Raw genomic sequence first — 21685 nt, 5'->3', positions numbered from 1 at the left:
ACATACCTTGGCCTTCCTCCACCCAAAGTCTTCATCACAAGTTCCCTGCCCCCCAGGGCTTCCCCTCGTCTCCAAGCTCTTCTCCTCTCTCCCCTGTCTTTCAGTCACGAGCTCTGTGCTTTGCCTCCCACCAGCAGCAGGAGCACCGAGAGCACAGGACAGATGCTCCAGATGTGGCCCAGGCTCGAGGCTGTTACAGAGAAGGAAATTGAATATGTTCCTAATTGTCCAAACACAGTCAATTTTCCACTGGGGAAACCCAGGCTACATGTCTGGCAAAGATACCAGCTCTGTGTGGAGCTCCAAGGTCTCACTCCACCGTTTCTTAAACTTCTTGAAAGAGGCCCTTTTCGGTCCACACAGCTGTGTGCAACGTTGCAGCCATCAGCAGTTTCTTTCTTCCAGTGGAGGAGTGAGAACTGGATGTCCCCACTGGCTGCCCGAGGAAGAACTGAGCTTTGGAGGACAGAAGTGGTGGCTGTGATCCCAGGCTGTGAGCAGATCCCTGGTCTGCAAACTCCTGCAGTGAGTAACTCTACCTTGCTGTTGCTCGTATATGAAGTGAGCTATCATTTTAAGCTGTACCTTAAAAATGGCTGGGGCAAATTTCGAAGACACATCCACCTCAGTGAGTGTGGTGAATCACATGCCAGACTGGTTTTCTGATGCTGCGGAAAGCAGAGAGCCCAAAGATACAACAAGGCAGTCTGAGCACAGCTTTGCTGTAGGCAGGACAGAAAGTGGCACCGACAATGCAGGCTGCCAGAAACCATTGTTTCGCTACGATGATTTTTTCTTAAATGCTTATAACGTTCCCAACCTGTAATCCGTGGGTTGAGTTTGTCTTTGGTGGGTGTCTGGAAAAATGCCAGGATCTGTAAGTGAACCATTTCCAGAATGAATTTAAATGGCAAACAGGCTGTTTTCCCTAGATTTACATGGGAAATTAGGGTTTAGGGCAGAGAGAGCACCGACCGGGCTGCTGCAGCACACGGCGGCCTCCCCGCGGGTCTGGGACCCCGCGCGGCTCCTTTGCTCTCGGCCTGCGGACATGCGGAGCGGCCGCACCTGTGCTTGCGACCGACTTTTCGGGTGTGTGCCGAGAGAGAGGGGATTCCGCTGGTAATCGAGATAAAATAACGCGGGAAAACCGACGGGCGGCAGCGCTCCGGCAGCGCTTGTGCCCGCTCCCCGCACCGCTCCGTCCGTCCGCCCTGCCGGAGGCGGGACGCGAACCCGCGGCTCTCGGCTCTCGGCTCTCCCCTCTCCCCCTCCGCCCGCCGAGCGCTTCCCGCCCCGCCCCGCGCCGCGCCCACTCCGGGGGGCGCCTGGCCCTTTAAAGCGCCGGCGGGGCGGGGCGGCCGCCGGCCAATGGGAGCGCCGCTTGCTGGCAGGCGGGAGGCGGGGCGGGCGGCGGTGGGAGCAGCCATGGCGCGGGCGGGGCGGCGGCGGCGGCGCCGGGCGTGTCGCCGCCGGGGAGGCAGCGGCGGCGGCGGCCGCGCTGAGCGCCCGTAGCCGCGGCGGGGCCCGCGCAGCCGGCGAGCGGCGGCCGCACGCTGGCGAGCCGGGGCGCGGCGGCGGCGGCAGCGGCGGCGGGGGGGGGAGCCGGGAGCCAGCCGCCGGCCGCGCCGCCGCCCACGCCGCACAAGAGGATGAAGAAGCGCAAGGAGCTGAACGCCCTCATCGGCCTCGCCGCCGACGGCCGCAGGAAGAAGCCCGCCAAAAAGGGCTCGGGCCACCGGCTGCTGCGCACCGAGCCGCCCGCCTCCGACTCCGAGTCGAGCTCCGAGGAGGACGAGTTCGCGGCGCCCGGCGCGCGCGGCCGCTTCGCCCGGTGAGCGCCGCCGCCGGCTCGGAGGGGCTGCGCGGCGCCGGCGGCCGGGCGCGCCGAGCGGGGCCGCCTCGGGGCCGCGCGACTGCTGCTGCCCGCGGTGAACTCCCCGGTTAGGTAGCAGCGGCGGTAACCGGCCTCCGGGAGGGACTGGAGGGGGGCGCGGTGCGGAGAAAGTTAGGGTTTCGCAGTTTGGGGTGATCTGAGGGGGCTTGTCATAACGTTGTGATGGTATCCTGCCTTCCAGCCTGCCTTCCGAGCTGTCAGGCAGAAGTTCCCAGCATGGATTTCTGACAGCAGAGCAGGGAATCTTAGTAGGAGAAACCTGACAGCTGCTCTTAAATATGCTAGGCGTGCCTCCTGCGGACAGGCTGTGCAGAGAGCGATAGTCCTGTTTTCACGGTATAGACTTGTTTATTCTTGGCAAAACTCTTCATTAGACTTTGTTAGCCAGACTCTGTTTGCTCTTCCATTGCTATTCCTTAATTAGGCTGACCAGCATGTAGAACAAAACTTTTGCAGGTACTATCGAATAGTCACAACCTGTTTTTTTTGTTTTACCCAGGGGAGAATATCTACGATGCTGCAAGTTGTGCTACCCATTATGTGCTTTTGTCATTCTTGCTGCTTGTGTGGTCGCTTGTGTTGGCTTAGTTTGGATGCAGGTAGCTCTCAAGGAAGATCTGGATGCAATAAAGGAAAAGTTTCGAACTAGTAAGTATGAATGTAACTATAGCATTTCTGATTTGCCTTGAGTGTTGTGAAGTGCTTTAGTTGTCTATGTGCTTATTCAGATCCTGAAAATACTAAGCAGGCAAAGTACCCTTGACTTGAGGAGTTCCCTGAGACAAAATTACTTGGAGGCTGGGAGAATCTAAGGCAAGTATCATATATGCTTGCCTGCCTGTACTTCCTGAGGAGGGGTAAAAACACTGGGCTAGGTGGACCAGTGATTGCTTGTATATACTCTTCTAAAATTCCTGACTCTGGGCTTCGGAGTGGTCTCTTCCCGAGGAAGCCACTACTTGAAAAAGTACTGGTCATTCATGTAAAAGCAGTCTACAGAATTTTGCTGCTTTACTGTAAAGTTAATGGAAAATATGCTCCTGTCTTGAGCTGTTTGGAAAACTTCTAATGCTTGCCTGCAGATAGCTGTAACTTAAATGCTGCTTCAGTATTACATTTTTTTCTATTTGTCTTTCTAATGTGTCTAATCTTACTTGCATTGACCCGTTGTTATTTAACTGGTCTAATGTGTTGCGTATGATATGAAGTGTAGAATTTACATGAAGCGTTCTGCTTGTTGGTCTCAGGTTTTCTCTGTGCATGTTAGATTTCGATACTGTAACTGCCACTGTAGTGCTGAAGTATAACAAACTAAAATTTGCATGCAACGTGCACTTGGTTCTCTATGCTTCACCTCTGGAAAGATGGTATGTTTTGGTGTGCCTTATTTTAGTAGTATTTAAAATCCTATATATTGAAAAATGCAAGGGTAAGCTGAAGAGGTGTGTGAATGGAGCAAAAAGTAGTGAGGCTTAGGCATTCACTCTCTAGCTGCTTCAAGAAAGTTAACTGGTTATGTTTTTCTCAAGGAGCATCATTGTTGACTGCAGCTTTTGTGTCCTGTAAATTCATCTTAAAATTTTTGTGCTCTGGACTTGGGGGAAAAAAAAAATTAAAAACAAGACCAGAGCCCTTGAAATTGATTTTAAGAACATGAGGCAGCTAGGGCTGAAGCTGAGGAGAAGACTTGATTTGCTTGTGATAGAATGTGATGTCGAGGAAGTACATTTGATGTTCTTTGCTATTGGTGTCTAGGGCATCCTGTTAAGGTACATGGTGTTGCTGAGAGGCGATGAGTAACTGATCTGTCTGCCAAGGTAGAATCTTCTGGCTGGTTAGAAGTGAGAGAAAGCATTGCTGGTAGATGTGCTTTTACATTCAGTGATACAAAACTCCTGAAGAGGTAGTCCTGTCTGGAGTCCCAGTTCTGGAAGATACTTCCAGTTACAGGCACTGCATTGTGTGTCTGACCACACTGAACAGCTCTGCTCTACAGTAGCAGTTTCTGCCCTGTTCTGGATAAGCTAGCTGTTGGTCTTCACGGACCAGTCTCCTTAAAGCAATAGTATGTACTGGCAGTAAGAGTTTTGCATGATGACCACATTACTTGGCTTTGGTGTAGTTAAATTGCATCATTCCTGTTGTACGTAGACCTCTTTGTTAAAGCAATTGTTCACTTTGAGCTTACTGTCCCACAGTTACAAATGTGCGTGTCTTCTCCTTAAGAGCACTGATAGAAAAACAGTGCATTTAATCCTTCAGATAGTGATGAAATAGTCCCATATTTCCTTGTCACTGTAATAGCAGTGCCTGGAAGCCAAGTTGGAACCATGTTGAGACATACCATTAAACAAAACAAGAAAAAAACAAACCAACCCATACAGCAAGAATAACCTTATTCCAAAATGCACCCTCCTACTTCAGGGGAGTGGATGGGTGGAGGGAGAAATTAAGGCACCCAGATCAGTCTGTCCTAGGGCAGGTATGGAAAAAATCTTCCTCTTAACCTTCATCTGAAGTCTTTCTTCATAAGAGCAGTTTACCTTGGCAGTATTTCTTTGTGTTCTGCTATGCTTAGAACAAATCGAGTATGGTGTGAGAGCTTTTCTAAGTAAGACTTCTTTGCATCTCTAGTACAATTAGAGGGGGGAAATTATTGTAGTGTTTCCATTCAGTTTTTAGTAGTGTTGCTTAGAAAGTCTCATAATGAACCTTCCAAGTACGGTAGGAAACTCTTAAGTAGGTTACTGAAACACACAATGCTGAACACAGTGAGAGTGGCCTAATGGGAGATGTTTTGTGTGCAAGGCTCTGAAATCTGAGGAGAAGCCATCAGATTCAGGTGAACTGCTTGTGTAGAAGGTACACAGATACAAAATTAGCTCTCAGTCTGTTTCGGCTAAAATGCACCTTGTTAATAGTCTTTTCAAGGTTGTCTTTGTTGACGTGTTATTTGGATTTTGAGCTATCAATACCTAGAAATGCCTTGCAGAACTTGCTTAATTAAAGAAAAAGTGAAATGTGGTTTTGAAGATACACATGCCTAGTTATGTGTTCATGGGCATCCACTCCACAGGCCTAAAGCACTCCTAAAGGCATTCCCTTTTGACCCTATGGGTTGCACATAAAAGCTTGTTCAGGGAGCTGCCAGATGTGTATCACGTAGGTCCTGCTGCTTCTGGTGGTCTGGGGTCTGAAGACTGGCAGTGTGTTCTGGAGCATTCCAGGGCTGTGCTGTAGGGTGGAGCTGCAGGTTTTGGAGCACCCTTTCATCTCCATCTCGGAACCTTTGCTGACTGGTTTCCTCCCAGACCCTGGGGTTTAGGATTGCCTAATAGCATTTGCAACTAAACAGCTTTGCTGCTGACCTGGAAGAGCTGCATTGCTGAGGCTTGCTTGAATTGTTTTGAGCTACATATTTACCACTTCCGTAGTATTAACTGATTTTATTGCCAAGGAGCTTGTTTATTGATTTGTTTTACCAACAGGCGTTAGTGTGTAAGCTTATGCAGTGCTTTCTGAGAGTAATTCAGTGGTCTTTGTCACATGGAAGAACTGTAATCACCCTAATCTGTTTGGAATTCACGTCGTGGTCAGCAACCCCTTTGTAGGCTTGAAAGGGCATAAAGGTTCACTTCACATGCTGCCTTTGCCCTCGTACTGTTGGCAGTTCTTATTTATAATTCTGTTACTATTTCATGTCCATCTGTGGAATTAATACAGAATAACTGCACTAAATAGCTGTTGAGGGTTACCAGAATGACAGTCCTATCATGCATAACTTGCAAAGTGTTAAATTTAGTACAGTCTCTACAAATATTAATGCTTCTTAGACCCCAGAAGAGCTGCTGTTCCAAACAAACACCTTCAGAATGGGCAGTAAACTGCTGTAGGCTGTTGTTGTCATCTTTGTTGTAGATATGTAATGTTGCTGCTTGTAAAGTTTATTGCCTTTTCAGCATTGTTTAGCTGGACTTCTCATTTCTTATTTTTTTAGTGGAATCTAATCAAAAGACATCATTCCAGGAAATTCCTAAACTGAATGAAGATTTGCTGCAGAAGCAAAAGCAGCTAGAACAAATTGAGACCGGAGAGCTGGGACTGAATAAAGTTTGGATAAATATTACAGAGATCAATAAACAGGTGAGGAGAATCTGTCTGATTTTGAAAAACTCAAAATATTCCCTTAAATTTACTTGTTTATATAAATATAAACCTGCTAACACAAAAAAATTGTGTACTTTTTTCATTAAGTGTAGTGCTGAGCTGTTCTCTAAGGACTCCTACAAACATGTGCTAAACTTTTCTTTGAATTTAAAACGGGGTTTTAGTCTCACTATTAACAAAACAAAAAAGTAGAACATCTGGTTGCACCGGAGCCTGATTGCAAAGAGGAGAAATTAAGCAACTGGTGAGAAGGCTTAAGGCAGAATTTAAAGGAACCTCACAGCTTTACAGTTCTGTACTTTCCTGATGAGATAGGTGAAATTTCAACTCTGAGGATACTATCTGCAAACACTTCATGAGTGTGGGAAGAAGTTGCAAGAATCAGACAATGAAATTTCATGATGCCACAAATGAAATATTCATGTCTTGTGTATATCAATTCTGCTAACACATTCTGAGAATCTGAGCTATTGAAGGAAGAGTGTTGCCAGCAGGTTGAGGGAGGTGATCCTTGCCTCCTGCTTGGCCCTGCTGAGGCCACACCTGGAATGCTGGGTCCAGTGCTGGGCTCCACTGTACAAGAGAGAGAGGAGGCTACTGGAGCGAGGCCAGCAAGGGCCAAGAAGATGGTTAAGGGATCGGAGCATCTGTCATATGAGAAAAGGATGAGAGAGCTGGGATTGTTTTGCCTAGAGAAGAGAAGACTTGTGCGTGTGTGTGTGGGGGGGGAAATCTTATCAATGCATATAAGTATCTGAAAGGAGGGCATAAAGAAGACAGAGCCAGACTCTTTACAGGGGTGCCCAGTGACAGGATGAGGGGCAATGGGTGCAAACTGAAACACAGGAAGTTCTGTTGGGATATAAGAAAAGACTTTTTTACTGTGAGGGTGGTTGAACACTGGAGCAGGTTGCCCAGGGAGACTTTGGAGTCTCTATCTGGCACAGCCTGCTGCAGGTGACCCTACTTGACCAGAGGGTTGCACCAAATGATCTCCAAAGGTCCCTTCCAACTTCAGCCATTCTGTGAGCTGGTGTCAGTCTTAGCTGTATTTACTGTGATGGAGCTAAGCCACCTAACAAAGCTGTTTCCTCAAATGGTGTATTTGTTCATTCTTCAAACAGAACATCCAGCAAGACTCTTCCTGAAGTCCTTGCCTTGAAGGATAGAAGTTTAGAGCTGGTGGCTGTCAGTGTCAGAAGCGGGGGAGGAATGGGGACAAAAACAACAAAACTAACAACCAACTAAAAAAAAAAAACCCTTCCCCCCCCCCCCCGCCCGGCCTGGTGCTGGTGTTTTGTCTTACATTTTTAGGGCATTTAGGTACAAGAGTATAGAAGAGTATTTTAGGTATTTTTAGTACAGGGGTGATTAGGTGCTTAATGGAGCACATAAGTATATTTGAAAATTTGACTGCAAACAATTGTTTTCTTTTGCATGTGACAGTATACACTATCCACAGATATTTATGTGCTTAGTAGGACTTTTAAAATGCTATTGTCTGCACCTGGCTGTTAAAGACACTGGCACATGGTTCTTGCAGGCCCTCGGTTACTTCAGGGTCTGGTTATAGTCTGAGCCAGCTTTTTTTGAGGAACAAAAATTAGTTACTATTTTCTGTGAGTTGTTGAGATGCACTGTTGGGAATTGAGTTCAGCCAATATTCACAGCTGTGGAATTAGAGACTCTACAAGTCAGCTAGTCTGTGTTGGCCTATTGTAAAATGATCATGCCTTTCCTCAGCTTGGGAAAGAACTACCCCTTCCCCAAAGAAAGTGAGTCTTATCTGTTCTGCTTCAGGGTTGTCAAACGTGAGCAGAAATGACTCTCCCTCACTTGTTTCAATTACTGATGGCTGCAAACCGGTCTTAGTGATAGCTTTAGCAATTAATGACCAACTTGTAGCTGCTTATAATTTAGTTGACAGCCTCTTGATTGGGATGAATGAATTACCTTGAAGACCCTTTGAATAACCTGCCATCTGTGTAGAACAGTTGACAGAAATTGAGCTAATCCATAATACTGAGATTCTTGCTGTTCCACTTCTGTAGCAAAGAGTTTGAGTGATTCATGCACTTTGTTTGCCCTTCATTCAGCTAGAGAAGTTGCATGGCTTTACTGGCTTTTTGCTGAGCAGGTGTGATTGCCAAATACGGAGTTAGATGACTGTTTTTTTCATGTAAAGACTCTTGCACTTTTTAAATCTTTCTTGGATCATGGCTGTACAAGGGCATGAATATAAAATGGGTACCTTATTGAAAACGAAGGGCTTCTGTACCTATTGTTTTTTATTCAGTTTTGGAGAGGGCAAAAATAAACTTGCTTCAGTTGCAAGAGGCAGAATTGATTTCTAATGTCATAGCCTGAGTAGGACTTCTAACTTACAGAGACAGAGGTGCTTAGTGTATATATATTTTTTCTTGTATCTTATGTTTTTATGTTACCAATTAAGCCATTAGTATTGGGGAAGGTCAGAATCAGAACTGCTGACTAATTCTAAGTATTCCTCTTTCATTTTAGGTATCGCTGTTGACCTCAACAGTAAATCATCTCAAAACCAACATCAAGTCTGCTTCTGATTTAATTACTCTTCCTGTTACAGTAGAGAAACTCCAGAAGGCAAGTAATGTAAATGTGGCTATTCTTAAATGCATTCTGTAATGCTAAGCTGCAGCTGGGCTTTGGGGACAGCAATAACAGAAGTTACCTGAAGTTCCTGTGTGAAATATTTGCTTGTCTTGTTTTTTGTTTGTTTTTTTCTTTAATTGTGGTTCATGTATTTTGTATTGATCCTAAGATAACTTACGGCAGATAGAAAACAAAAGGCTTTGGTTCTCCCTTTTTGGAGATGTATGTGCTTCTGATTGTATTATGTGGTTGCATCTTCACCTTGGAGGTGATCTTTCTAGTTGCTTTCCTGCAGATTGCTCATCTTCCTAGTAATATATGAGACCCTTGCAGAAAATCTGTCTGCAATTTAATAATTCTGAATGTGAATAAGTATTATGTTTAGGTTTTGATTTTTTGTTTTTGTTTGTTTTAACAGAAATGGAAACAGATTGGTTTTTGGAAAACGTTTTGAACTTGAGCAGTGTAGTCCCATGTCTGGTTCTGTGTTTCTTGTCTTGAAGAATGTAGAAGTCTAAATCGGGAGTAGCGTGTCTGGAACAGTAATGTGCAAACTTGCTTGGTTTTCTAGCGTTGTGTGTGCACAGTAAAGATAATTATAATGTGTGTACGGTATACAATAGTAATCAGAATATCAGTTATGTGTGTGGTTTTTATATTAAGAGTTGTCAGTGTGATAATGTTCCTCAAAACTAGAATAGTCTGTGTTTTACCATTCCAGAATATCTCAGCTGTTCTTCTGTTTTAAGGCTAGTCTGTTTTGAACTTTTTCTAAAAACAATTAAAAGCTTTTTGGTCTCTGCTTGCAGAGCATATTTCAACATAAATTGTAGTAGGATGGTTTTTGATAATCTCTTGAAAGACAGGCCAAATGGGTGACACAGGCTCACTTAGAAAGTGACTTCTGTTGATGGTATCTTACTGTGTGCCTTACCTGAATTTTCTTTATCGAAGAACTGGCCTGTTTATCTCAGTAAAAAGAAGGGCTTGTTAAAACATTCCCGGGTCTACAATGGCAGTTCTATTATTTAGCAAAAGGATTTATGTTGTGCTAATAACTAATAGCAGTCCAGTCCTGTTTGTAGCTTTTATGAGTTTCCACTTATCCTCATTTCCTATTGCTACAAAATTCATGCATATCAACAGACTAGTTGGTATGTATGTAATATGCTAAGTAATTAGTGTGGTTTGGCCAATCAGACTACTAGGATTTCTATTTTGGAAGGGAATGTGAAGCTCCTTCCTAGATTTATAATTTACTGTTATGAGCATACTGGATTTTTACAGTGTCATTTCAGAAGTAAGTCTTAAGGTGGTACTTGGAGTCCAGGACCTTCACCTACTTTTTATATATATGCAGAAGAGTGACATCTTGGTGTCATTTTTCTTGCTGCTTTTAATATAGTGTTGTCAATACAATGCAGTCTTAGGACCAGTAAGTTTCCGCTTGCAGTGATCTGCTAAGCAGGCTGTATTTCATGTTGAAATAAGTCCCATCTTTGGTCACATTTCATAAAAATGAAAGACCTTGAGTACAGTGTTACAAAATTTGAGTTCATTTCAGTCTCTACTGTTGAGCCTGAGTAGGGTGTTTCCACTCCTTTCTTGATGCTGCCTCGCTTGTACATTGGAAGGTTGATGTAATAAAAACTGAGCTGGAATCCTTTCAGGAAGTATATGATTAGGTACTGAGTATAGAAAAACTGTTCCAGGGCTTAAATACAACAATTCTAATGGTTTTTAAGTTTCACGTTAACCAAAGCAATGGGTTTCAAAGACTCAAGCTTCTTTTTGACCTCTGGCTGTGTGTGTCCCACAATACCTTGTATCACAGGAGAACGTCAGAGGATGTAGGTGGTAGCCTGGCTTTTGACAACCCTGGTGAAAGTGTCCTGCTCAACTGTCTATTGCACCTAGCTGTCTTTGCAGTTACCTGCTGTTTTTGACGAAAAGGCTCCTACTGTTGGAATTGGATTGGGGTTTTCATAAGCCTCCTTCCCTGCAGATAATATTCTTGAAAGTGCAGAGCTGCCTGCTGGTATTAGTCCTGAAATATTGCTAAGAGCTGCTCTTGCACAGAGGCTTGGGTTCAAAATAATGAAAGGTGCTGAAGCTGTCCTGAGGTCCCTCAGGGCGGAGAGATCATGTCGAATATGTGTTCAGACTTGCAGAAGAGGAAGCTGGAGCAAGGTGTGTGGGGGTATCATTTGAATATGCTCTGGGCAGTTAGAGAATCACTGATAGTGTCCTGAGAGCCTATGGCAGAGGGTCATAGGAAGATTGGATTTTACATGGGTTACTTGTTGAAATGATAGAACACAGCATAAAAAAAATGAAGTGAGAAGCACAGAGGTGTGCTCTATGTCTCATTACATTGATTTATATTACTGTGTTCGTGGATGTCCTAGCTGACAGAATATGACTCTGATGGGTGCCATGCCATCATCTAATAAAACACCACTGCAGCATTTCAGAATAGTGTATAAAGTAAAAGGCAGAAGGGGGGATTCAAATGGGTGAAGACAAGAGTGCAGTAGTTGGAAGGAAAGGTAGCAATCACAGCACATTATGGCTGTAGCTGCCAATTTCATGGGGGATAGAGGTGGCTTTCTTGATACTTCACAGTAGTTCTTTCATTTAAAAATAAAAAGTCAATAGTTGCTTGAAAATCTGATCAACAGCCTCTGCGAGAATAGCAGTGAGTGTTATTTTTAGGGAATATTAAGGCAGGATAAATAGATGTCAACGTCATATTTAATATAAACACTGCATGCAGAGAGGGGATAAACTGTCTTCATGTCAGGATTTTTAATTAATGAAAGAATGTTTACATTGCTTCGGGAAGAACAAACATAATTTTGGTTATCTAGTAAAAAGAAGATATGTATTTATATTTACACACATGCACTCACCCTGAAGGTGTAAAGAGTGTGTGTTCATTTATTGGCCCTAGGTTGTGGTGGGTATAACTTGCAGTATTTTCTGCAAAGGAAGTTCTAAATATTCCAACTCAGTTGCACATTTCTGTGGCAGTCTGCATACAGCTTCTTTAACAAAGCATTATGTTTAGCAGATTGAAACTTAAACAGTGCAGTGGAGGAATGCTGAAATGTTATGTCTACTTCTTTCTTCCAGACTGTAGCAAACATAGGTAGCACACTAACCAGTGTTTCTCATGATGTTGAAAATATGCAGACAGCAATTGAAGAATACAAGAAATCCATAGAAACACTCCAAAATGATGTGGTAAGAAAATGTGCTAATTTAAGACTGCATCTTTAAAGTTTATCTGCTTAATTGGAAACAAATTTTCAAATTGCATGAGGTTCTGCCTTGTGCCGAGAATACTTCAGAAGTCTGGGTAGGGGCTGGTTGGTACATTAATCATGGCTAATCTCGTAATCCCTGGCATCTGCTATAAGGTACTAAGTACATATTTTTCTTGGAGCCAGAAATCATTAGTCCCTGTTACACTTTTCACGATCTGTTGCTTCCCACTATGGGGATGCAGAGCTCTTTTATGCGGGGTACTGCTTACGGTAACTGTCCACACTCCCTTAAGGATAGGGGATGGTGAAAGTGTTGAGGTACAGTTTGTGGAGCTTCTGGTAGAGTTAAGGGTCTGAATGAGGAGGAAATTATTGGTGATCTTTACCAGAAAATACTTCCTATATTTATACTGACCTCTATCACTTGGGAAGGAATTACCTAATGGGAATAGAATCAGCAAAATGAGGTTTTCAGTTAAACTACACTACAGGATTACTTTAAATATGATTTTTATCCACAAATATTCTTGTTATAAAGCTTGACTGAGTCAGTATGTCCTCAGTGAATGCTACAAAATGTTGCGGATATGACAGTATGCATATTAACAAAGAAATGTGCGTCATAGTGCTTTGTTGAAGGAGAGTAGCTAATTTTGGGATTGTTTTTTATTTAAAAACGCTTTAGATCCTAAGTACTTGAAAGAGAAAAATAGTTCTTCACTATATTCTTAGTTAAAATATTGCATGCCTGACAAACATGAGCTCAATAGTTGCAGCAAAACACCCTTAGCTATGATCTGCCTGGTCTTAAAAGCTTAGTATTTTGTTCCAGATATTTGGTACGTAACTTTCTGCTTCTTTCATTAGAAGGAATTAAAGCAGATGCCTTCACTTCCCTCCATTGTTACACCAAGGACTCAAAGAAATCAGACAGAAGATTGCAAACAGGTATTTTTCCTCCTTGCATAAGGAATATTGGTGCGAGTACCACTCATACTTAAGTTTTGTGTTTTGATACATTGTAGTGTACAAAAAAGTGTTTTTGTCAAGACCAAATACCAGTAGTGTCCTTCAAAACCAAATGCAATTTTGCTGTAGTTTGTTCCTCTTTATGTGTAAGTATGAAAGTATCCTAGGGTGGAAGTATGTTTCGTGCACTTTAACTGGATGAGGAGTAGAAAGACTGAAGTGACTATCAAACAACTATAGGTGTACTTTGCTCATGTAAATGACAATGTTAAAAGCTTTATATTGAATGGGGTTTATGGTAGGTATTTGCTGAGCTGAACAAATCTGGGAGTGGCATGTGTTGAGTCACCCTCAATGTAATAAGGCATGGAAAGCAGGACTTCAAGAAAAAAATGAATGTGTGAGTGGTTAGCTGGAATGGCTTGGAATGGAATTGGTGCATTTATTTATATTTCATACAATCAATATTTTCCTGGAAAGTGAATCTCTTACATAAACATTGCCTAGTACATGCTTCTTTGGGAAACAAAGTAATTCGTATAGTTACTAACTAAGCTTGACCTGGAAAACTAGATGAATGGGCTTTGTGTGTTGTTTGCTGGCACAGTTGAATGGACTACAATAGCAGCAAAGAGGTTAGCCCTGAGGAAAACCTCGGTTTCAAACTTTGAAAGCTGGAATAACTTTCTGTAAACTTCCATTTGGGTGGTTTCAACAGTTTCTGTGGGAAGCCAGTCTGAAGTCTGCCTGGTTAAACTGGGTCAAGCACTATCTTGTTAACAGCAAGAATGCTGCAGCGGTTGAGTAAACTCACGTGTTCTGGTTTTATATTTCAGGAAAGCCAGTCCCTGCATGCAGCTTTGGAGGAGCTAAATAATACTGTAGTGATGTACCAAAAGTTGAATGACATAAAGCTTCTAAATGTGGATTCAGCCATTGGTAATCTAAGCCAGAGGGTTACGCTGTTGGAAAGCTCTCTGCTTGCTGTGAATAAGCTGGACAAACTAGAGAACTTGTCTACCAATGTGGTAAGCAGTGTCTACGGGTGTCTACTCAAGCAAGTAATTGGAATACTTTCCATGTGGTACATATGTAGTTTTTCAAAGCCTAACCGAAGAAAATGTCAAAAATGAAACTTGAAAGGATTAGTATTTCATTTTAAAAGGCTGGAAGTTGCATTATCTGTTCAAAAATAAGTAACAACATTAAGAACATCTCTGAAAGTCAGTTCATCCCTGCAGAAGCTGCAGAAAAATGTGCAAAACACTGCAACATTTAAGACTTAGGCAGCTGCTTAATGGAACAGGATTCACAGACCTCTTGAACTACGTTTGGAGAAGACACTTTGACATGTAAGGAGCCTGTTAAGCCCAGTGAGGAGTTAGGTGGGCCTCTGGATAGCTGAACAGTGTTTAAATGCTCAAAAAGCATTTATATATGCTTTTGGATCCTTCCAGTGCTTTCTGTATGCCATACTGGGATCAGTGTCTGAACATGCATTCTGTATGTCTAGCAATAAGAAATGTGCTGATGTTGCTATGGTAATCTACATAACCAGTGCTTTCACAATATTTTTTCAAGTGTTTGCTCTGTTTTTTTTCTACATCATGCCTGCCAAGTTTGAAGGAAAAAACTTTATTGTATAAAATAGTAAGCAAATGAATAAACTCTGCTCTCCATTTTTCCTGTAGGGGAATGATGCAACTACCTCTCTAAATGTGGAAAATGAAGATCAACTTGATAATGAAACTCATTCAGATAAAGAACTGAAGGTAAATTAAGGGGGGGGGGGAGAATTACACTGGGTTAGTAGGCCTTATCATTGTCTTTATAATCATTTTAAATGGGAATTAATTGGAGAGCAAACTGTAAGCAGGCTAATGCAGTTTTTAAAGTACAGTGTAGAAGAGCAGCTTGTCCACTCCATTTTGTGGGCAGGAGATGACTTAGAGTGGAAGAAAAGCTGTGATAGGTTAAAGTCTTGTTATTCTGAGTCTGTGGAATATTGATCCCAGACTTGCTTATACAGGATAACATAGCAGAACTGCTGTAGTATCCTTTCAAGCAGCTGAAGGAATCTTAGGCAGTGCAGACCATGGCCCGATGAAATGGGGGACTCTGGCAGCCCACTCGGTTTGAGTTCCCGTTGCTGTGCTCTTGGGCTAGCCCAACTGTTATGAAGTCACGCTGCAAATGGTGTTTGGGTGTTTATTCAGGTTTAAAAAAACATCACTTTTTGTGGGGTTTATATTTATCCTTGATATGTCATGCAGTACAGGGGAAAGCATGAAAGGGTGAGGGGAAGGGACTGAATGAGACAGTGCTGCCCAAGTGTGCACAGCTCCTCTTTGTCCTCTAGACCTGTAGCCAGGAGCTAACAGCCAGAATTTGACTCAGAGAAACTTTGTACTAGTGGAGCCTAGGAACTGATGAAAACCTTCTCTCAGTAATGATATAAGGATTGTCAGTGAACAAGTTTAATACACTAACTGAATGGCCAAATCTTGGGCTGGAGATAAGGGATGGTGGTGGTGAAGCTGGCTTCTGTATTCTGGAAAGAAGGCAGGTGAGTGTACTGGCTGCAGTATCAATTCTAGGCTTGGATTGATGTGACCACATAAATATGTCAAGTTCAGAGGGCTGTAGGAGTTCTTGGCTCAAACTGTAATCTGGAACCTCCTCAGAAAATCAGCAAAAGAGGTCCAGATACAGAATATGGTAGGTTTACTTTGGCGGGGATACAGTAAGTAGCTCCTGCATCAATGTATTCAGTGCTTCAGGCAAACATTTGTAACAACTATGTAATTCCATTAATGTATTAAATGCTCATTCTATGTACATTAATATTGGTGATTTTATTATGATTTTTCAGAATCTTGCTCATTTATATAAGAAATACAATAATTCTTTAGAATTTGCTCAACCTTTTCAGGTTGAGGTTCTGATTCTGTTGTCTTCTTACAGACCATGTGAATTTATTCCTTGCATCTTTCCATAGTTTTGTTAGCCATTTAAAACTTGATCAGCCTGGAAAGCAGAAAGCCATTGAAAAGTACAAACATTCCTAAAATGAATTCTTTCTGATTTACATGAAGGGTGCTTCTTAAGAAAAATATTCTCTACATATGCAGGAAACGGGAACTAGAGATTCTCAGGTATCAAAACTAAAAGAGAAGCTTCAGCTGATCAGTGCTTTCTCAAGCAAGCCAGAAAATGACAGATCCGTTGAGGCATCAAAGAATGGTAAGAGTCATGTCTAATAGTAATCCGTAAAGCTGAAGGTTCACTGTGTAATTCAAAGAATATGTAATGAAGGTGAATAATTCAGAATGCTTTCTTAAGAGTTTGGTGAAGATTAATTCATTTAAGGTGGTAGGAAGGTAGTGGCTCTAAAACAGAAAACTGTAAGTAGTTTGAAGATGGCTTTTCATGTGCATAGTGTAGATTCATGTGTGTCATTACCTGTATTTAACTAAATGTGTTTGAAGGCATACAGTGATTAAATGCTGAACTGTCAAACTCATGGAATTAGTTGGCACAGATACATTTGTGAAACTTTGTACTCTGTAACTATCTATTTTAGTTTTCAAAAAGCTTAGCATAACAGAGGAAAAGTCTGGCTCTCCATCAGCTTGCCTCAATTCTGCACTTCTGCTGTAGGTATTTGGGCGGTGTTGAGGATGAGATGACTTGAAACACTTCACTACATTAGAACTGTGCTTGTTCTTTTGTTAATCAGAAAAATTAGAAGTTTTCACCTCACTGGAAGGGTAGATAGATAATTGACACCTATGTTAGAATTCCCTTTGACAGTTTACTCTCATGGTTTGTCTATACCAGTTGCTTATTTGGGGAGTAGATGGTTATTTTTCCTTATAGAAGGGGGAGAAGATGAAAACCCCAGGTGGACAGATGTACATTCAATTAGTAAAGCTTGTTCAGCATTTTCTGACTGGAAGGTAGTGTTTTCCAAGCAGTCAGTCTGTGTATGAGGTATACAAGCATATGTCTCCTAGTAGAGCATGAAATATTAAAAGTGTGTAACTGTCAAAAAAAGGCTTCTTTCCTTCTGTTCTTCATGCTGTTGGTAAGACTGGGTAACATGCTGCTGTATTCTGATACAATTTCACACCATTCTTAGCCCATACAGTATTGTATCTGCAGTGCAAAGTCTCTTAGTTTTACTGGCTTTTTGTCTTTGACTCTAATTCTGTGGAACTAGTAAGACTAATAGAAATTGTTTTACAACAGTTGGAAGTAGTCCGAGTGCTACAGCAAAGCCCACAGACCTTTCAAGGCTGACTTCAAGGTCAGCTGATGACAGCACAGAGAAGAACGGACAGCTGAGACATCTGTCCTTACCAGGAATATCAAGCATAGAAGGTTTGTCCCTTCTAGGCTGACCTTTTCTTTCCAAAATAGTTTATGTAAATGTTTAGGAGGAGGTAAGTGTACGGGGAATTATGGCAGTATCTGGAAGTACTGGTAAAAGTTGAAAAGCTCAAGAACCATGGACTTGAGAAGGGGGAGGGGAGGAAATGGATACTAGCCTGTAAAAGAGAAGAAACTAGAATTTAAAAAGGAGTGTGCACTAAGGTGAATTTTAAGTGTTTTGAGTATGGAAGTATTGTGCCAAGTGTTAAAGCAGAGATTGGGGGAGTAATTAAGGGCAGAATTAGAGTGCTGAAGGAAAATGAAGTAGGTGTGGGGGTTTGGTGGCTGCTTTTTTGAGAGAGAACTGCCTGGAATGAATGGTTTCTGGATCTTGCTGTTCAGTCTTTTCAGCTACTAAAAGGGCAATGCTTTGCATCAGGAAATGAATAGACACTTTTCCCTTTATATGATCTGCTCTGTTGGTATAGCAACAGTCATTCAGAGCTTGCTTTTGTGGAAGACAACTGCATCTTTATGCAGTTAGTGGTTATAGAGTGGGCTATTAGTTGTGGGCTTGAAATAGGGATTATTTTTTCAGAATTACTGTAATTTAATACAAAAATCTTTGTTTATGCTTTTTCTCCTAAACTGTTACTTGCAGCTTGAGACAATGTAGAAGGAAAGCTACATACTTGGGGATGCTTTATTTAACTATTAGCTATTAACACATAATGCGGTAAAACTGGAAGAGCAACATACAGGATATTCTTGTGTATTTCAAAAAATTACTTTTAAGTCACTATTCTCTTTGCAGATCTTCAGAATATGTTTGAAAAAGCTACTAAAGATGCTGATGGAAAACTATCCTATGAAGATCTTCAAAAGCTACTTGGTTCTACAGTCCAGGACTTGCAGAGCTTTAAGAAATTTGATACAGATGGAGATGAAAAATACTCATTACAAGAACTGCAATTAGCTTTAGGTGTATAGAGTATATATTTAGAAACGTGATATTGATGGATGCTACTGTAGCTAAAGGAAACTACAGGACAAGAAAAAATTGTCTGCACTTTCCCAGGTTTTTGGAGCTAAATTACTGTACACATTGCCACTCTTTCATTTGTTTGTTAAAAAGAAATATACTAATTTAATGTAGATAAACATGATATTGGGACTGTGTTAAAATCCAGAAAAATCCCAAACTTACTAGAAATATTTGCGTATCATTTTTTTCATTTCCAAAGGAGGTCTTGTTTTTAATTTAAAATGTGTACATACAGAAATAAACCCATGGTTTTATATTTCACTGAAATTTGCCTTAAATTAGAGAGCTGCACTTTATGTAGAGCAGAAAGAAACCTGTCTTGTAAAGATGGGCTTTTTCTGCTTGTAAATATTTGAAATAGAGTAAATTATGCATATTTAAGGAAAAGTTTGTATCAGGCTGTCTTGGTAGTAAACAAGTTTGTTAGAGACTGAACCTAAACTGGGTCATTGAGAGCTTCAGCCAAAATTCTAATTTTGACTAAGTATATCCATGAATGAGTTTGGACTCAGGCAGAGGAAGGTGGGGGTGGTAAATTATGCCCATCTATAGTAGAACTTATTTTTAGAGGGAAAGGGTGAAAGTTCTTATATCATGACTCTACAGGAGCAATTACCTACCCAGCACTTGGGTTTTCACTTCAGCTTTTCTTTTAGCTTTGCTGTATTGCATTCAGATTGCCTTTTTTTTTTTTTTTTTTGAGATGGAGATATCAACTTAAAAAAAATAAAAAAAACTACTGGAGAACTCCGACAGACGCCTAAGAGGCAAAAGTCTGCAGTGCAGCTCGCTGAATGGCACCCAAATATTTCCCATCTCTGCTGTGCAGGGGTAGGATTGGAGGAGTGCTCTTGGTCTTGCTGACTGGTCACTGGAGATCTTTTTAACAGGATGCTGATGCTGCTGGTTTCTTCCACTTGTTCTTGGTGTCACTCTGTGCCCAGAGTAAAGCTCCTTGTCATTTTTGTGACCAGGTGGGGAAGGCCTGCATTAGAACTTCATGTCGTTTCCTGGGCTAATGTGAACATGATTGCTTGATACCTAAACCAGTGTGTTCAAGGATATAAAAGTCAGGATAGGAGAGTGCAGTCATGTCAGCATTCTGTACTGATAAATGCTTTGTGAGTGAGGTTTCATTAGTATAGTTACTTTCATGACCTGTTAACCATATCTGCGGAGGAGCTTGAGTGTGTTTATACTAGTGGATCTAAATGCAGAGCATGTTATAACCCAGGGATTCCTTCTGAAACATAGAAAGTGACTTTTGCAGAAGAGATTCGCTGGCAGGACAGATCAAGGACAAATTGGATGACTTTGCCCACAAGTATCACTGATCTTATTGTGAGTCTTTTGCATAATTAGTGAATTGAAAGTGCCCACCTCACTTAATCATCAGTATGTATGTAAGTCTGTTCATAATTGTTGAATTTTATGTAACTTTGGACTGGATGTTTATAGTTTTATGAATAATTGTATACTGGAAATATAATCAGTGAAAGATTTTGCAAAATGAAACTTTTATCCATTGCCTAGGCTTCTTTCACTGTTGCTCTTCTATCCTATTTGGGTAATGCAGACATGACCTAGTAAGGAGATGCTTTTGTTGCTGTGACATTTTAAAACACAGTATTTAAAACAAAAAAATGAAAAAAACAAGCAACCTTGGCTTTAAAAGGGCAAGAAGCCAACATGTGCTTCTTGCCACTTTCCACACACTTTTATACACTTCTGTATGATTCTTTAACCAAATAATAAAACTAGCAATAAAATGTAACCATTATATTATTTGTACATACTGTATCATAGCCATATTCCAGAGTTTGCAAAGTATTTTTGAAAGTTTGATTTGTATGAAATTTAACATATCTTAAAATTTAAAGAATTTGTGTATTGCCATGTAAATCTACTAGTGTGTTTTGTTTTGTTGCAGTCTGCTTTACTTTGACAAGGCTCTTTAATGGCAATAGTGAAATTGTCAGCTGAGCTCCTGAGACTAGTGTGCTGTTCCCAACTCTGGTGTTCTCTGTATGTGGCCAAGGAACTGAGCTGGTTTGTAATTGGGCACTAGGACACAACTGTCCAGTACTGCTTAATTTGCATGGCAAGTGTGTAGTGGTGTTTCAATTCAACTGCTAATTGCCCTAGTCACTGCAAATGTAGGATGGACTTGTGCTACGAATTTAACAAAATCAGATCATCTAAGAGTACAGCAGTAGCTTTTGTTTGACCTAGACCAGCCGGTAGCACTTTGCTGCAACCTTGAAGTGTTGCTCCCCAACCAGCTCCTTTGATTTGTACAAGTTCTGCCATGTCTCTGGCTGCCATCTCCCGTGCTTTCCAAAGTCTTGGCACTGGGTGTTAGGCTTCTGCCACTTCTCTTATCCAGTGCTGCAGAGGTGTAAAAGTTGCAGGCATAGAAAACAGGCCTGTCTGGATCTGCTGTCTGTGGCTGTGAGGTGCTGGCGCTCACCCTTGGAGCTCTGAGCTGGGTGCCGAGGCGGTGGGAGCCCAAGGGCTGTCTCATGGGAGGTGCAGCAGGAGGAGGTCTCCTGCTTTCCTCTCTGCTTCCCCCACCTGCAGACTGGTTCTTGAGTCCCAAACTGGCTGGGCCCCAAGGGTTTCTGAGCCCCACTTAATCACCCTTGGCCCCTCTGCTGTGGGAGGGCAAGCTGTGAGCTCACCTGTCCTCTCCTGCGGGTGGAAGTGTGGGAAAAGCTGGGAAGTCTGAAAGGGGAGAAAGTGGGGGTGGTGAAAGGAACAGTGGGGGATGACAGCAGCAAACACTGAAAAAGGACAAGTTGTGACTTTGGGAGGGGAAAGGGAAATGTGGCACCCTATCAGATGGTCTTAGAGGCTTGCAGCTTTCCCATGAATGCTGTGTCTGTCCCTGGGCCACTTCTCTTCCCCTGTCCCGTTCATACACTGGAGAAATTTTTGGACTAGTGGGGTGGCAGTGAGGGGTGACCTCTGAAAGCCGTGTTGTAATGGGAATAGGAAATGGCACGCTGAGACATGCTGTTATGCTGTGATTCTTGGCTTCGTTTTTCATCTTATACTCTTGCTCCTTTCTTTTGAAATGTTGATTTATCAATCTGGGATCTTTTTTTCAGTGACTCCTGTATATGGACCATTTTGTATGTTTAGTTTATACCTTCCTGTACAATGAAACACCTTCTTTAACTGAAGCTGTACCTATTTTGGAAACGCATAGCGGCTTCATTGATCGATATGAGCATAACAAAAGCTGGCTTTTTTTAAGCTACTGAACTCCACATGTTTTATCATGTAATGCGACTTTAATTTATCTAAATAAAATTTCATTTTTAGTGTGCGGTT

At 42.0% G+C, this 21685-nt stretch overlaps 1 protein-coding gene across 2 annotated transcripts; it reads left to right on the top strand.

The window, feature by feature from the left end:
* Positions 1–1586: 1586 nt before the first annotated feature.
* EFCAB14 (EF-hand calcium binding domain 14) lies at positions 1587–21678 on the top strand. Of its 2 annotated transcripts, none has more exons than XM_064516178.1 (11): positions 1587–1834; positions 2397–2545; positions 5895–6040; positions 8585–8683; positions 11828–11938; positions 12832–12909; positions 13767–13958; positions 14622–14702; positions 16062–16173; positions 17182–17313; positions 18119–21678. In XM_064516178.1, the coding sequence occupies exons 1-11, from the start codon at positions 1653–1655 to the stop codon at positions 18292–18294; spliced, it is 1458 nt and encodes a 485-aa protein (XP_064372248.1). In that variant the 5' UTR covers positions 1587–1652; the 3' UTR covers positions 18295–21678. The 2 variants fall into 2 exon arrangements, with proteins under 2 accessions (XP_064372248.1, XP_064372247.1); XM_064516177.1 differs by having other exon boundaries at positions 1588–1834; positions 12829–12909.
* The last annotated feature ends 7 nt before the right edge of the window (positions 21679–21685 follow it).

This window comes from Dromaius novaehollandiae, chromosome 8, assembly GCF_036370855.1.
Source record: "Dromaius novaehollandiae isolate bDroNov1 chromosome 8, bDroNov1.hap1, whole genome shotgun sequence".
In the NCBI taxonomy this organism is placed as follows: domain Eukaryota; kingdom Metazoa; phylum Chordata; class Aves; order Casuariiformes; family Dromaiidae; genus Dromaius; species Dromaius novaehollandiae.
This window is presented reverse-complemented; position numbering and strand designations above follow the sequence as displayed.

Coding starts and splice junctions, on each gene's coding strand:
- EFCAB14 (XM_064516177.1), top strand. CDS start 1,653: ATGAAGAAGCGCAAGGAGCTGAACGCCCTCATCGGCCTCGCCGCCGAC. Junction 2,546..5,894: donor AAAGGAAAAGTTTCGAACTA/GTAAGTATGAAT, acceptor TTATTTTTTTAG/TGGAATCTAATCAAAAGACA. Junction 14,703..16,061: donor ATTCAGATAAAGAACTGAAG/GTAAATTAAGGG, acceptor CTACATATGCAG/GAAACGGGAACTAGAGATTC.